This window comes from Piliocolobus tephrosceles, chromosome 11 (assembly GCF_002776525.5).
Source record: "Piliocolobus tephrosceles isolate RC106 chromosome 11, ASM277652v3, whole genome shotgun sequence".
NCBI lineage: Eukaryota > Metazoa > Chordata > Mammalia > Primates > Cercopithecidae > Piliocolobus > Piliocolobus tephrosceles.
Genome location: NC_045444.1, coordinates 65,160,407 through 65,177,925, shown reverse-complemented (window position 1 = coordinate 65,177,925; position 17,519 = coordinate 65,160,407). Strand labels below are relative to the sequence as shown.

Here is a 17,519-nt window from a genome sequence, read left to right as displayed (position 1 = left end):
AGAATGGAAGCATTTCTGGACTCTTTTGTACACAGGTTGGCCCTGAGTTTGTTTTGTGTTTCAGATACTAAGTGTACATACAGTATTTTGGATATTCATGAGTGCTATGAAAACAAAGCATGAAAAGAGTCAGAGTTATAGAGTGGTAATACTTTACAAAATAAGATGATATTTTGCCAGAGATGATTGAAAGATGGGGCAGACCCTACAGAATCTGATCAACAAACATTGAAGACAGAGTGAGCAGTAAGTGCAAAGACCCTGAGGCAGGAGCAGGTTTAACATGTTTGGGAAGATCAAGGAGGCTAGTGTGGCTGGAACAGTTTGAGAGAGGAGCACAGTGCCAGGAGGGGGATCAGAAGAAAGTCAGGAGTCAGGTCATGGAAGACCATGTAGGCCATGGCTTCCATTCTGAATGAGATGGAAAGCTATTGTCGTGTCTGAGGAGTGATGTGATATGTGTCATCTAACATTATTAAAGGCCTTCTGTATTTAAAGCACAGTGCTAGAAGCTGCCAAGACATTTGTAAGGTAACATTCTTGCTTTCTGGAAGCATATTATCTAATGAAGATGAATTGTAAACAAGTAATTATAATAAAAACATAAGTGAAATTAGTGTCATTATGTAAATACCAGCAGAGCTGTATGAGTGGAAGAGAAGGAGCCTGTAGTTGTAATCAAAGAAATGAGTGAAGATCTGCAGGATATTGGACCCAGGAAATCCACTAACACTGTCTTCTGTGTCAAAAGTGAGTGGACTGTTTAGACAACCTCACCTTTACGTAGCGGTTTTAACTCAGCTATGTCACCCTTGAAAGGCTTAACTGGGCTAGGAACTAGGAGGCGGGGTCTTAGATTTTTTTTTCTATTACTGTTAAAGTATAGTTATAAACATGGTAACGGGGCTATAGGAATTTGTTATTAATAGCACTTCAGGTCCTAGAACAGGCCCTTTATAAAGGGTATAGCATGCTTCTAAATTAAATGTGTCATTAGAAGCAGTTTAAGCCATCATACCACTTACAAGGATGAAGTAAAAAACAAAACTATTTCCTTTCAAGTACCTGAAAGACCACTTGGTCTGGCAATTTTGAAATAGTAATATCTTTGGATTCTGTGTATTTTCATTATCTATCTTAGTAAAATGTGAGAATATGACAGGGTTAAGTGTGTTTCTAAGTACTCTGAAAGATAAATTTAGAGTATTTTATTCCTTTAAGATCACTACAGATGGTATTTTCAAGCTTCATTACTTTCTTAGTCTTAATGTACAGATTAATTTATAGTGTGCTTTGAAATATAAATGTATTGCTTATATAAAATGTATTTAACAAAACGGTTGTGTAACCTACATCTCAGGACTATAGATGCCAATGTTGAGAAAGTACCACATTATGAGAATGGCACGTTTCTCTTGGTGGGAAGGCCCTCTTCTGGACAGCTGTGTCTTAGCTCTCCTTCCTGCAAAAGGCATTGGTAGAATCCCTGCATTGTTGCCACTACTCCAGACCACTCAACAACCAGCTACCCTGCCTAGCTGATCACCCTTGGGCTTGTATCCTCTTCTATATCATGGTGGTCTTCTTAGATGTCTTGTTGGTGGAGAACCCCAGGAGTCCCCTCATTACTTGAGCCCACAGAGAGTCATTATGTGTCAAGTTTGCTTCTCTCCACAAGTCTTTTACTTTTTTGAAATAGAGATGGAGTCTTGCTGGTCTCCTATGCTGGCCTCGAACTCCTTGGCTCAAGCCATCCTCTTGCCCTAGTCTCCCAGAGTGCTGGGATTAGAGACGTGAGGCACCATGCCTAGCCCCCTCTGCAAGTCTTTTATTTTCTTTTGCTAACCCACAAGTGATGACTGTATTGGCCTTACCTTTAGTTTTTCCCAAAGAATATTTAGTGGGTCCTTTATCTTGTGATGCAAATCCAAAAATAGAGTACTTTTGTTTTATTGAGATATAATTCAGATGTCATAAAAATCATCTTTTTAAAGTAGGCAATTCAGTGATATTTAGTGTATTCACAGGTTATACATCCATTATGCTATCTAGTTTCAGAACATTTTTATCAGCCCAAAATAAAACTTCTTCCCATCGGCAGTCAGTCTCCATTCTTCCCTCCTAACCCTTGTCAACCACTAATCTGCTTTCTGTCTCTGGATTTGCCTATTCTGGACATTTCATATAAATGGAATCATACAATGTGTGTCCTTTTGTGTCTGGCATCTTTTACTTAGCATAATATTTTCAAGGTTTAGCCATGTTGTAGCATCTGTCAGTACTTCATCTTTTTTTATGGCTGAATAATGTCTCATTGTTTGGTTATGCTGTGTTTTGTGTTTCTGTTCATCAGTTGATGGACATTTGAATTGTTTCTACTCTTCAGCTATTATGAATTATTCTGCTATGAATATTTACATGCAGGTTTTTGTGTGAACATATGCATCAGTTTGCCTTACCTTTTGAATACTCTTTTGTTTACTTTGGAAGCTCAGCTTCTGTCCTTGCCTGTTCCCACTCTAAACTTTTAGCAGACCTCATTCCTTGTGGTCTTACTGTTTCTCGGTAGAACAGAACATGACTTCTCCAAGAACCTTCTTGGAACTAGTGTGCATGCTTGGAGGGAGAAGAGGAGAACTAGTAAAGTCCCCTGAACTGTTGGTGGATTTAAATCCCAGGAAAAGGTCTGTTTATATTTTCCTATAATGTATGTAATTGGGAACAGTTTGTATGGGGACAGGTTTCACTACCAAAATCTTGCTCTGATAAGCAAAGCTGTGGTTCCATTTACTGTATTGGAAGGAGGGCAGTTGAGATCCTTACATTAAGTTGATAAATAAACATAACAATAATAATAATGATAATGATAGGTATGTAGTTTTGGCCTTTAGAATGGAGTTTTTCCCTCCAGAAGTTGTTGCGTTTTACTAGGTTAGACTTCTGGGAAGTGTTTAGTTAATACTTAAATCACTCAATATAATACAGAAATCCAACACTGAAGATAATATTTTGCTGGTCAAGTGACTGAGAATGCAAAGTGAGAGCAGAAGTGGGTTAGACATGGTCTATCCAAGCTTTTGAATCAGCAGGTTCTACCTGATCTCATTAAATTTCTCCAAAAAAACGCTAAGAAGCCAATTTTTGTGATTTATTAATAACTATTTTCTATCTGTTTTGAACTGTCACTTCACAAATCTTATACTTCTGGCAGGAAGGTGAGACAAGAAGTATATAACACATTTGGCAATTAGTGACTTACTTCACTGTGATCCCTTTTTACTGATGAAGAAATTGAGAGACTAGTAGGACTGTTTGAATGTTGCTTTGATTTCTTTACTTTTTAAGACATTGACTTTTATGCTTTTAGAATAATTTTCTTGCCACATTAGTTTGTAAATTGTGAACATTTCCTAAAATGAGAAAAATAAATTGCTTGAGAAAATGAAAGGATACTCTGAAGAATTTTATTTATTGACAATGTAAACTAAACCAAGTGAGATTAATTCTACTCCATATGCAATTAAGTTTTAAACCTTCTTTATTTAGAATTATGAAGAACGAATTCTAGAGCTTGTTTTAATGCTGTGTAATTATTGTTTTAATGCTGTGTAATGATTGTTTTGTTTCAGTGAGAAATGTAAGGCTAGAGGATTTACCGTGATTGTGGATGGCAGAAAATCACAGTGGAATGTGGTGAAAACAGTAGTCGTAATGCTACAGGTAATTTTGGTTTTGTCTATCAGGAAATGGTTTTTATTTTACAGCAACAGATCCTGGTGAAAATGGCAAATGCACTTAATTTATTAATTAAGACTGTGCCTGGCTTCCTAGCAGTGACTGAGTTGTGAAAATGCACTTATCACTATTGGAGTGTTCAAATTCAACTCCTTAGGTTTGAATTTAGGCAGTTAAGTAAATCTCTATTCTAATAGGTTTGTAAATGAAAATAATATGTCATGGTTAAGTAATGTAAGAAAGGAGGCCAGTGATTTTAAAAGTGTGAGCGTTGAAATTATGAGACTCACCTGGGAGCTTTTGCATGCTCTGGTGTCTGTCATTCTCCCTTTTGCACCCCATTCTGAAACTATAGGTAGGTGGTAGGATTTTTGGTTAAGTGTAGTTCAAAGAAACTTCTCAGGTGATTCTGGCTTGTCTTTCTCTTCTAGTCCCCTATTTCCTACATAAAGCATCAGGATTCACGATGATCTTATTATTATTTATAGTCCAGAAGAAACTTACTTAACATCTGTGTCCTCAGGAATTTCAGCCCCTCACAAATTAACATTTAATAAACATCTACGGTTACAAACTTTTTGAGATCTGATGCCAGTCTTGTGTTTTATATTTCCTCATGTTCCACACAGAATGTTTCTGTGACCCCTAGCATGTAGTAGGCACCCAGTAGACATTTGTTGATTTATTTTAAGGGTATTGAAGATATGATTTGAAAAGGAAAAGTAAAGCATTTGAGTGATGCGGAGGGCAGATTGCTCTCATGCACTTGGCCTTCTGTAGGGCTTCTAGAGAGGTAAAATTTGAATTATACAATTTAAATGAAAAGTGAAAAGGGCCTTCCTCACAGGTACTCTGAGTTACATATAGCTCATAAATGAAGCAAGTACAATGAGAGTAGTTGATGGCAGGCCAGTCTGGGGGAAACATAAGTTGGTAGTAACATGGAATCATGAACATTCACTTAAGTGGATATCAGTAATATTGAAAGAAAGATCAAGAATTTTAAATGAATTCAACAAATAATTGGTAGCTACTTTAGGGTTCTGTGGAAAGGCATATAATTTTAAAATTTAAATAACTAAGGAGAATGGTTTTTAACATTTTATCATTTATTTAGGTTAATTGGGAAAAAGAGATTCAAGGGATAGGAACAAAGTGGTAATTTTAGGTTTTAGTTCTAGTTTTAGTGCTTATTATGTTTCTGGTACTGTGCAAAGCTTGCTGTATAAATTATCTCATTTAATTTTAGCCTCACAACCTTACAGAGAAGGTCAACGAGGCTCAAGGATTTTAAATAACTTAAAATCGGAACTTAGTACAGACTAAGTAAGCCCCAGGCCTTGACTTTATCCATTTTAAAATATATATTTACCAGTGGCCTGTATTTGAGGGGAGTCTCTGAATTTTCTACTCATTGCCTCATTCTTCTTAAATGTTTGGCTTAAACTTTTCATCATTAGAATCCCCCCACCCCACCTTATTTTTGTTCAGTCAGGGACTCACTTTGTCACTCAGCCTGGAGTGCAGTTGCATGGCTTACTGCAGCCTCCAGCTCCTGGGCTCAGGCAGTTCTCCTGCCTCAGCACCCTGAGGAGCTGGGACTGGAGGCGAGTGCCACCACACCTGGCTCCTTTTTTTTATTTTGTAGAGACTATATTGTTCCAGTTGGTCTCAAACTCCTGAGCTCAGGTGATCCTTCTGCTTCAGCCCCCCAAATCACTGGGATTACAAGCTAGAATCACTCTTTGGGTTAGAAAGGACATAGCCTCTGGAGGATCAGTTTTTAAGGGAGCACAAATTGGTGTCCTAAAATAACTTTTTATTTGGGAAAAAAAGTGCTTCCAGCACTTTTATATTTCAAACTTTGAGAATTAACTCTTCTCTGTGAAAGTTGTTAAAATAACTATTAGGTAAGAAATCCATTAATTATGACCTTATGTTCTTCCTTTCATCCTGTCATTCAACTGTGTCACAGATGAGCTGTTTGGGACTTGCTGTTTGAACTGGACTTTGATCAGTGGCAGTTTTGAAGAACAATCAATGGATGATTTAATCCCCTCTTGCGATTTCTTTTCTGATAGGTATTTTAACAACTTTTGGATTTATTAATAGTTAACATTTTCAGAAGTTGCAATGGCCTCTTTACTTCTAGTCATACAGTTTCTACATATGAAGTCATTCATTGCTTTCATCTCAGAAGGTACTGGGACCAGTTGTTTGGGACCCCACAGTGCCTATAACTAGTATTCTCTAAAATGAGAGGCTTGGTTTCTCTTGTTTCTCACAGCTTTCATATTCAATGATTTTGAAATAATAATCTTCCACAAGGCAATATATGAATAAAGCTCAATTTTATCTTAAATTTTCCAACCCCTCTGATAAAAGTTTTGATACCATGGAATTTATTTTACTTACTTTAGTCCCAATCCAGTTGTTGCAGAGGATGCTAGATTTATGATGTGTGCATGTTTACCTCTAAAGGTTTTCCGTTTTTCCCTGAATAGTAATAATAGTAATTATTATTATAATTATTCAGTGCTGCAATTTATGGTCTAGAACAGAGGTTGGGCCCTTGAGTTTATAAAGTTTTATTGGAGCTCAGCCATGCCCATTCATTTATATATTGTGTGTGGCTGCTTTCATACTATCCTGACAGAACTGAGTAGTGGCAGTAGAGACATTATGGGCTGCAAAGCTTAAAATACTTATTATCTGGACCTTTTGGAAAGAATGTATTGACCCCAAGTTCAGAGCATATGAAATAGTGTAGTAGAACATTAGAGTCAGACAGAGGTGGTTTCTATTCAGCTCAGTGACTTTTTAACTCTTATCTTAGACAAGTAACTTTATTTCTCTGAAGCTCAAATTACTCTCCTGTAAAATTAAGGGAATGAGATCCACTTGTTAATGAGGTTTCATTTATTTAACAAATATTTATAGCATGCTTTCTATTATATATGTCAGACATTTGTCATAAACACTGGAAATATAGGCATGACAGGATAGATAAGGTACCTGCCATTGGGAAGCTTATATTCTACTTGAAGAGTTAGACAATAAGCAGTTAAGCAAATATAACAGCCCATGGTGATAAATGCTGTGAAGAAAAATACAGTAGTAAAAGAGACTGAGTCAGATGATGCCACTTTAGATAGGGTAGACAGGGAAGGCCTCTCTGAAGAGGGAATATTTGAATAGAATCTTAAATAAACTGAGGGAACACTACTAGCTATAAGGCAAAGGACATTCCAGATAGAGGAAATAGCATGGACAAAGACCTGAAGTGGAACAGACTTCATATTGCAGGAGCAGCGAGGTTAACATGGCTGTTGTGGAGGAGTAAGCTAGGAGGGGAAGGTGTAAGATGAGATCTGAGAGGCCAACAGGGGCCTGAGCTTGAAGGGCCTTGTAGGTCTTGGTAGGAGGTTTGAATTTCATTCAGAGTGTAAGAGAAAGTCAAGCAAGGAGCCTTGTAATGATTATATTTCAGAAAGCTGGATAGTTTGAAGTTGTTAACAATGCAGGCTGTAGAACTTGTTGGATTTAAGATACATTTTAAAGTTAGACTCTATAGGACTTGATAAAATATATGTGAGATATTTATTAATTCAATAAGTGTTCATTTCAATTCATTAGGTAGTATAAGTAACCATATCAAGTAAATGTGAAATGGTATTCGTCCAAGATTAGCTTTTTGTCCTCCTCTTCAAGTTCATAATCATATAAAATCTTGGCCTCATTGTGTAACGACTGATAAAAAACTTGTTTTAGTGAGAAAATTGATTTTACGTCTTTTGAAGAAATTCTCCAAGATGGATTGTGTTAGAAAAAGTTTTTCATATTGTAGAAAAATCAAATTTAATGATTTCTCAACTAAAAATTAACTCTTACAGTTTAATCTAGACATATTCCTCGTACAGAGATTCAATAAAACAAAAAGTGATTCACATGTACAATTTATGGCTGCATTGTTTATTTGAAGTATTTTCTGAATCAGCTTGTTTTTCAAGCTCTTCTTTATTGCCATGTATGTTTTGAAGTCTAGAGAATTTCTTCTTTATTATTTTAATTCTTCTCCAAACGTCTCTTATGTAGCTTAATCTTGACTGGTAATTTATAAATTTAGTAAATTATTCATTTTACATGTGTAATTTGTGATTATTTTTCTGTATTTTATAGAATGTTGTTCCAGCTGAGGTGTCCCTTGTATGTGTGGTAAAGCCAGATGAATTCTGGGATAAGAAAGTAACACATTTTTGTTTTTGGAAAGAAAAGGATAGACTTGGCTTTGAGGTAAATGTAATCTCTTTTTTTAAAGTCCATTATATCTTTAAAAATAGTATTTTACTGAAATTATTTTTGATGGTTCAGCAGTGGTTACTAAGCAGTGTTTAAGGAATACTTAATTAGTGCCTAAGTAATAATTAGTATACAGTCAGCATTTGGATACTTGCTGAATGAAGTATGATATTTTGATAAAGATCATGAAAGCTTTCTTGTTTTCCATTTTCAATTATATCATTCTTTGTTAACTTATTTGAATAAGTAGAACCTTTGTTTTTAAAATTTTTTATTGCATTATGGAGAGGAAATTTAACAAATACTAGGAAATCCTAGACATTTTGGAGTTGAAATTATAGTCTGTTTTCTGTGACATGTCAAAATTATTTTTTAGTATCTGGCCAGTTTTAATACATGAACACAGTTATCCATTCTTTCCTACTGACTTTTTCTTTCTGTCTTTCACTTTCCTTGTGTGATAGTGCATCTTATTGGAGGTTAGAAAAAAGCACTACGATGGAATGTAAATCTAAGCAGTTTGTCATATTCTTTCTCCCACACCTGTTAATTCTCAGCTTCTCAGTAGGAGAGTTGATAAATAACAGACTTTACATTGTCTAAATAAAGTGTGGAAACTTTGAAGAATACAAAGTCTAACTCCAACCTGGTATAACATAGACTCTTGGAATGCTTACAGTCAGATAATAAAGATTCATTTTGGAATTTGCCATACTATACACTCGTTTTTGTTTTTACCTAGGTCAATATCAGTGTATTTTTGGTATGGAGAAAAAATTGTTAATGTGTATTGGATAGAAAGATTTGAGAAAACTTAGTTTATTCTTAAAGGAGATGGCTGGAAATTTCTTAAAAATACATGGTTTTATTCTTAAAAAGTTAAGCTATAATTTACGTGCAGTGAAATTAATCCATTTTAGTGATAATTCTGAGAGTTCTGACAAAACATGTAAAACCACAATCAAGAAATCAGGAAGTGTCTCATCACCCCCAGAATTCCCCTATATGCTCCTGTAGTTAACTTCTCCATTTCTAGCCCCTGACTGGTGGTAGGAAAACTGTTTCTGTACTCACAAGCCCCTTCTCAGGTTTAGTAATTTGCTGTATTGATTCATAGAATTCAGGGAATCACTTTACTAACATTTGCTGGCTTTATATAAAGGTTACAGATGAACAGCCCAGATGAAGTGATATACAAAGTGCGAGGTCTAGAATGATCCAGAGCGTAGGAGCTTCTAACCCTAGGGAGTTGGGGTACACCACCCTCCTGGCCTGTGAACATGTTTATCAACCCAGAAACTCTCCAAATCATTGGCCATTGATGATTAACTAACTCAGTCTCCATCCTCTCTCCCTTCCCTGGAGGGAGAGGAGTGGCCATGAAAGTTTCAACCCTCTAATTATGCCTTGGTCTTTTTGGTGACAAGCCCTCATCTTTAATCTGTTTAGACGCCCACAGCCACCATTCATCTTATTAACATCCAAAAAAACACTTTATCACTCCAGAAATGCCAAGGATCTGAATAACTCTTTTATCAATAACTGGGGACTGAGACCAAATACTATAATAAAAGATGCTCGTATCACCCAGGAATTACAAGGGTTTCAGGAGTTCTGTGCCAGGAACTGGGGACAAAGAGCAAATGCATATTTCTATTATCACAGTATCACAGATGGTATCTGTTTAAACCTTTTACCCATTTAAAAAAAAAATGTATTTTTTGTTACTGGATATTGAGAGGTTTTTTATGTATTTTGTATAAAGTCATTTATCAGACACATAATTTACTAATACTACATCCTAGTCTTTTGTTTGCCTTGTCATTCTCTTAACGTTTTTCAAGAAATTTTTTTAACTGTGATGAAGTCCACTTTTTCAGTTTTTGTTTTTCCTTCTGATTTCACAGTTGGAGAAACGGTTTTCTTTTATGAATCAGACTTTTGTTGTCATAATCTGAGAAATCTTTGCCTTACTCAAGGTCACAAAGATTGTCCTTGATATTTTCTTCTAAAAGTTGTATAGTTTTAGGCATTAAATTTAGATCTGTGATCTATTTTGAGTTCATGTTTGTGAGCTATGGTCAAGAATATGTATTTTATGACTTCAGGGTTTTTTTTGTTTTTTGTTTTTTTTTTTTTGAGACGGAATTTTGCGCTTGTTGCCCAGGCTGGAGTGCAATGGTGCGACCCCAGCCCACTGCAACCTCCGCCTCCCAGGTTCAAGAGCTTCTCCTGCCTCAGCCTCCCAAGTAGCTGGGATTACCGGCATGCACCACCACGCCTGGCTAATTTTTTGTATTTTTAGTAGAGATGGGGTTTCTCCATGTTAGTCACACTGGTCTCAAACTCCCAACCTCAGGTGATCTGCCCGTCTCGGCCTTCCAAAAGTGCTGGGGTAACAGGCATGAGGCACCGCACCCAACTGACTTCAGTAATTTTAAGTTTGTTAAGGTTTGGTTTGTGACACACTGTATGTTCTATCTTGATGAGTTCCCAGAATAAGTATTCTGTTGTTGGATAGAGTGTTCTGTAACTGTCAAGATGATTCATAGTGTTATTCAGGTCTTCTCTATCCATGGTAATATTGTTTCTACCTGTTCTTTTAATAACTGAAAGAGGAATATTGCAACCTCCAACTGTTATATCTGGGATTATTTCTATTTTATTTCTGTCAGTTTTTGCTTCATGTATTTTGAAGCTCTATTGTTTATTGCATAAAGATTTAAGATAGCTGTGTCTTCCTGGTGAGTAGGGCCCAATTTATCATTTTTGAATGTTCTTTTTTTATTCCTGATACTATATCTGGCTCTGAAATGTACATTGTCTGATATTAATGTAACTACTCCAGCATTCTGTTGATTAGTGTTCATGTGTTGTTATCTTTTCCATTATTTTACTTTTAATTTATTTCTTTATATTTAAAATGAATTTTTTGTAGACACCATATAGTTGGATCTTGCTTTCATATCCAGTTTGACAGTCTCTGTCTTTTCATGGGTATGACTATTTATATTTAATGCAGTTATTGATACGGTTTATAAAATCTACCATCTTGCTAGATTTGATGGGTGTTTTTTTGTCCTTTTCTGTCTTTGGACTACTTTTTATAATTACATCTTACTCCATTTTTGGCTTGTAATTTCTGTCTCTTAATTTTTTAATGTTTACCTTACTGTTTACTGTATATATCTTTAATAATCAGTCTAACTTTCAAATATTATACCACTTCACATGAAATAGAAGGACCTTAAAACAGTCTATCTCCAATACTTCCATCCCATTGTTGTTATACATTTCACTTTTACTGTGCTATAAACAAACACTATATTGCTACATTTTTTTTGCTACAGATAGTCTGTTTTCTTTTACAGCAATTAAAAATTTTAAATTAATTTCATATTTACTTTCATTTATGCCATTTCTGACATTCTTCATTTCTTTTTGGAGATTCAACTTTTTGTCTGGTGTCACATTCCTTTAATATATCTTGCAGTGCAGGTCTGTTGGCATTGAATTGTGGCATTTTTTGTTTGCCTGAAGAAAATCTTTATTTCTATTTTAGTTTTGAAAATTATTTTCAATGGGTATAGAATTTTGTTTGTGTGTGTGTTTTTTTTTTTTTTTCCTCAGCACTTTAGTCATACAGTTGACCTGTGAACAATGCAGGGGTTAGGACCAGCAACCTCCTGTGCAGTTGAAAATCTGTGTCTAGCTTTTGACTTTCCAAGAACTTAAATACTGATAGCCTACTATTGACCAAAAGCCTTACCAGTAACATGAACAGTCAGTTAACACAAATTTTGTATATGTATTATACATTGTATTCTTACAATAAAATAAGCTAGAGAAAAAATGTTAGGAAAATCATGAGGAAGAGGAAATATATTTACTATTTATTAAGTAGAAGTGGATCATCATAAAAGTCTTCATTCTCATTGTCTTGAGGCTGAGGAGAAAGAGGAAGAGGAGGGGTTGGTCTTGCTGTCTCAGGGGTGGCAGAGGCAGAAGAAAACCCCCTATAAGTGGAACTGTGCAGTTCAGCCCTGAGTTGTTCAAGGGTCAACTGTATTTAAAAATGCTTTCTTGCCGGGTGCAGTGGCTCTTGAAATCCCAGCACTTTCGGAGGCTGAGGCGGTGGATCACCTGAGGGTCAGGAGTTCAAGACTAGCCTGACTAATATGGTGAAACCCCATGTCTACTGAAAATACATAAATTAGCCGGGCATGGTGGCACGTGCCTGTAGTCTCAGCTACTCGGGAGGCTGAGACAGGAGAGTTGCTTGAACCCAGGAGGCACAAGTTGCAGTGAGCCGAGATCGCGCCACTGCACTCCAACCTGGGTGACAGAGGAAGACCCTGCCTTTAAAAAAAAAAAAAAAAGTAAAAAGTAAATAAAATTAAAAGTGCTATCTCATTGCCTTTGCCTTCTCATTGTAATGGTCACTGACAAGAAGGCCGCTGTGTTTTATATCTTTGGTCTTCTGTGTATGTTATTTGCCTTTTTTTCCCTTTAGCCACTTTCAAGATTTTCATTTTGATTTTGGTTTTTTGCAGTTGTATTTTGCTGTATCTGTGTATGTTTTATTTGGTATTTATTCCACTTAGTGTTCTCTGTACTTCTTAGATATCTGGTTTGATGTCTGTCATCAATTTTGGAAAATGTTTATACGTTCTCTTTTCAAATATTTTCTCTGCCCTTTTTCTGTTTCCTCTGGAACTCCAGTTTGATGTATGATACAATATTTGAAATTTTCTCACCATTTTCTTTGGTCTTCTGTTTTATTTTTATCCCTGTGTCTTTCTCTTTGTGTTTTTCAGTTTAGGTATTTTTCTTGATCCATTTTCAAGTTCACTGTTTGTTTCCTTGGCTGTGTTAAGTTTGTTGGTAAGACCACTGAAAATTACTGTGCTTTTGATTTGTAGCATTTCTGTTTGACTCTTCCTTAGAGTTTCTCTTTGCTGAAATTCCTCATCTGTTCTTGCATGTTATTTTTCATGCTCTATAGCATCAATATCTTATATTTCCTATCTCATAGTCTTAATATCTGCATCTGTCTTAATCTACCTAACGTTGTTTGCTTTGTTTCTTGACAGTAGGTCATTTTCTTTCCTTTTTTGTGTGTGCCTTGTTATTTTTTATTCAATGTTAGACATCTTTTTTAGGACAGTAAAGACTGAGGTGTATTTTGTGCCTGCACATGGGCTCATCTTGTCCTTTTCCTAGGCATAAGGGAAGGGTTGAGTTCTAACCAGGAATTGAGTGGGCTTTGGATTTGGTTGTTGCTATTATTTTCCTTAGTCCTCCACAGGCTTCTAATTTCTGTAGAGTTACTTTGTGTTGAAGATGGGGGCTGGTTTGCCGGAGAGTTTTGCTTTTTCATTATTTGTTCTTCCTTCTGCTCTAGGTCTTTCCTTTGTGCCTGCACCTCAGAGAAAGTCATTCTGTGTACAATTGACCCTCAGCAATAGGCTGCTGTTACTTGTTATTCAGTATTTGTTAGAGAGGCATTCTCTGTTGTTCTTATTCCGCCTCAATCTTAGGCAGGCGCTGTGTCCCTCAGCCTAGTGGGTAAGGACCCTTTTGGTAAGTTGCCCCTCTCCCACTTTTAGGAACCTGTGTTAGTTTGGGTTTATAATATATTCCTGTCTCCACTCCCTCCCCTGTGATAGTCTTTTTCCATCTTCCACCTGTGGTGGGACTTTAGTTGTCCTCTGTGTGGTGGGACTTCATTTGTCCTCTGAGGCCAGCGGGGTTTTCAGTCCTTTCTGCAGCACTAAGACTTTTTTTTTCATAGGAGAGACAGCATTGAAGATTTTGGGTTGTGCTTCATGCCTTTCCAGTAGTGGCTGCTCTTCTCCTCACCCAGGCCTGTGCTCCAAGAGAGGCTTTTTCAAATCTCTTATTCCTCTTATTTCCAGTCTTTCTCATGACTCCTTCAGAGATCTTTCCCCTAGAGATTCAGCCTCCAAGTGAGTATGAATTCTTCTTATGTCTATACTTCCATGAGTTCTGTACTTTCACACTACCCCACATTTGGCCTTAATGATTCATTAAAAATTTTACCTAAATTCCTACCTGGCTGGCATCAGGTCTGGCATTTTTTCCAGGTAAGCAAGTACCCCAGTTCCATCTTCTTGAAGATGCAGGTCTTTCCTTAGATTCCAGGTTAATTGGTTTCCTTGTGAATTTAGCTCTCCAGTGGCTTCAGGAAAGTTATGGTGTTTCAGATTAACTTGCATTTTTTTTTTTTTTTTTTTTTGTCATTGTTATATAAAAGTTGGAGCTATGCTCTTTCCAACTTTCTACATCCTAAGTGGGAGCCAGAGTTTTTTCCCGCTTTTCTCTTCAACTTTTGTCATTGGTAGACTTGACTATTCCGTAGACTTGATGGAAGGATGTGTACCAGTAATGTAAGGGAAGATGACCAAAGCTGCTGGATCACATTAGGAAGGGTGTTGCCCTGGTAGTTGATTGGAAAACTGCGCCCCCGCAAAAAAAGACAAAAGCATAGTGAGGGAAAAAAGTAAAAGCTGAAGGCAAGAGGCCTGAATGTTGCCTCAAGAGTCAGGAGCATGGTGAGTGAAGACTTCAGCCAGCCAGTGAGGCCTGCAGTTCATGGCCTGGGGCATGCAGGAAATGTTGCTCTGAGAGAATGCAAAGTGAACTGGGGGCAAATAGCAGAAACTAAAGCTGTGAGCACTCAGTACCATGGAAGATCCCTTTTTATGAGGCACCTGTCACATCCTGCTTAAGCTAAGTAGGCATCTGCTCAGAGATGCTCTGGTAGTTGGGTCTTATGCTATATAAATTAATAGTGACTTTAAGTACCCTGCATCTTGGAGGATAAAATAGAAGACAGAATTTCTGTCTACCTTGTTGTAGTGTCATAGATTATTGTTTTAAAACAGAAGCATTAAAACTTCTTTTATCAATATGTTTTCTTAGACATTTAAGAGATTCAGCTAGGATATTTTCTCAAGTAAGCAAGCACTAGGCAGTTACTAAAAGCCCAATTCCCTAATGAGATGAGAGTAATTTCAAATGCTGGTTAATACGCTGCCAAACAAACCTGGCTTTAAGGGGGCAATTCAATACTATCCATTAAATGATACTTAGAGCTCTATATAATTAAATCCAACATAGATGCTTGTTTAATTGCAAATTATTTTCCCTGGTATTATTTTGGATAATTTAGCCTGTTGTAATTAAGCCTGTGTTTGTACATCTAGTATAAATATTTAAAAAAAATTTTTTTAAACTTTGTTAAGAGTAGTGGTGATCCTGTAAGCATAAATGTATGTTTTACCTTATAAAATTAAATTATCTGCAACAAAGATTTATTACCAGCTGTCTACAATGCTCATCAAGTAAACACCCAGTGGTCATTTTGGTGACACCTTGTTCCCACATCATTTCTTGTTTTCTTGCCCATGATACTTTCTGAATTTTTTCTTCTAGGTAACCTCCTTCCTATTCACTCCTCCAGTGTTTTTCATCAGCCATTGAATATTCATCTCTCATTGCTAACCTTAATATTTATCTGTATATCCTTCCTATCTCTGACATAGATACCTACCTGTTTAGTTTCCTTTTTAGCAACTCAGATATTATATTCAGGTACTTCGTATCTTTCAGCAGCATTGTACCTGGTGACTGTGATAGATTTTGCTGGTTAGATGATAGTGTCTATATTCTGTCTAATGACAAGATAAAATTGAGGTCATACTGGCATTAATCTTGTCTTCAAATGGAGAGATTAACTATCAAAAGGATCTCCACTCTCCTTTTTTGTCACTCATTAAAGTGTTGTTTATTTAATGGTAACCAGCCCCCATTCTAAATCGCTTTATTCTCTTATCTGTTAATACTGGATCTAATCGTGTTCCTTTTTGAGACTATACATAATTGTAGGATCCAGGACCAAAGGCTTCCATGATGCTCTTCTTTCAAGAACACCTCTGGCTCCATTTATTCTGATTCTTTCCAGTTTTTGTAGAAACCTATTTTCCTTGAGTGAGAAAAATCTTCAACAAACAGGTACAAGCAGACATATACAGCAAAATAGTATGTGTATGAACATATATACATACATGAATCTTTACTAAGTGCAGAAATACATACAAAGGCAGATTTTCATTCTGGATCTTGCACACACATTCTTAGCAATAGTGAAATAATAAAACATCTCAGTGCCTACAAAATGAAACTTTCAGGGGTAGGTTTTTGGGGAATGTTTTACCAGGAAAGGATAAGTATTATAGTTACAGAAGGAATAATGAGAGTAAAGGAGAAATAAGTTTTTAATCTTTCTACAAGTTAAAATTTGAGATAAAAGAAAACCTGCACAAATGTTTTATTAAAGACCAGATAGTAAGTACCTCTCTCTTCAAACTTGTTGAACCATGGTATGTGCTAGTTAATACAATATTGTGGTTTAGTCGTTTAATTTGTCTTGTCTTGACTTCTCTAACATATATAAAATGAAAGGGGAAAGTAATATTTATGTAGGGCTTTATTATTTTTAAAACTTTATGTTTTGTATTGCTTTTGAAAGGACTTAGCAAAAGTTTGAAATGCTTGTGCAGGGTAGTGATCTTTTTTTCCTTCTTTTTTGTAGTTTTTTTTTTATTCTTGTTCCCTTTATGCTAATTATTAGATTTCAGATTTCTTTGGTAATATGAGGATAGATTTGAAATTTAGATTTCTGCTTAGTAAAATGATAGCTACTTTGAACATAACCAGTAACCTTTTTCTTCATAAATTTAATGGTATGCATAAATACTAGAATGTTCATGGAGATGGCTATTTGAAAATAATTGATGAAAGTCAGAATTTGATCCATTCCACATTCTTAAATTGATAAAACATATGTTAAAGTGTCATTTTCCTAAAGGTGAAATCATGACTCTAATGCAAATATAAAATGAGCTTAAGTCAAGTACATTATTCAGTTCATTGATAGATTAGGTTACCAGTAATTTGTAAGCTGTGGTTCAAAGAGCATTTGAGGAATTCAGGGTTTTTATAGGAAAAGATTGCCAACCAGATTAGATATGAACCTAATTATTGTTCTATACATCCATAAGTTGTAAACTTTGAGGTTGTCTCTTATTCCACTAGACAGAAGTGTATAAGTCTCATTAGACAATTATTTGCCTTTATTCTTTTTTCTTTTTTTTTGGAGACAGAGTCTCGCTCTGTTGCCCAGGCTGTAGTGCAGTGGCACAATCTTGGCTTACTGCAATCTCTGCCTCCCAGGTTCAAGCGATTATCCTGCCTCAGCCTCCCAAGTAGCTGAGATTACAGGCATGCGCCACCATGCCCAGCTAATTTTTTTTTTTTTTTTTTTTAGTAGAGACAGAGTTTCACCATGTTGGCCAGGCTGATCTTGAACTCCTGACCTTGTGATCCACCCACCTCGGCCTCCCAAAGTGCTAGGATTATAGGCGTGAGCCACCTTGTCCAGCCTATTTGCCTTTATTCTA

At 36.1% G+C, this 17,519-nt stretch overlaps 1 protein-coding gene across 3 annotated transcripts in view; it reads left to right on the top strand.

Moving 5' to 3' along the window:
• Positions 1 to 17,519, top strand: part of SESTD1 (SEC14 and spectrin domain containing 1) — a 151,050-nt gene that overhangs the window by 78,794 nt on the left and 54,737 nt on the right. For all 3 annotated transcript variants that reach the window (XM_023212347.1, XM_023212348.2, XM_023212349.1), the window contains 2 exons: positions 3,630 to 3,720; positions 7,915 to 8,028. In XM_023212347.1, coding sequence (XP_023068115.1) covers positions 3,630 to 3,720; positions 7,915 to 8,028 — 205 coding nt within the window. The remainder of the gene's footprint in view (positions 1 to 3,629; positions 3,721 to 7,914; positions 8,029 to 17,519) is intronic.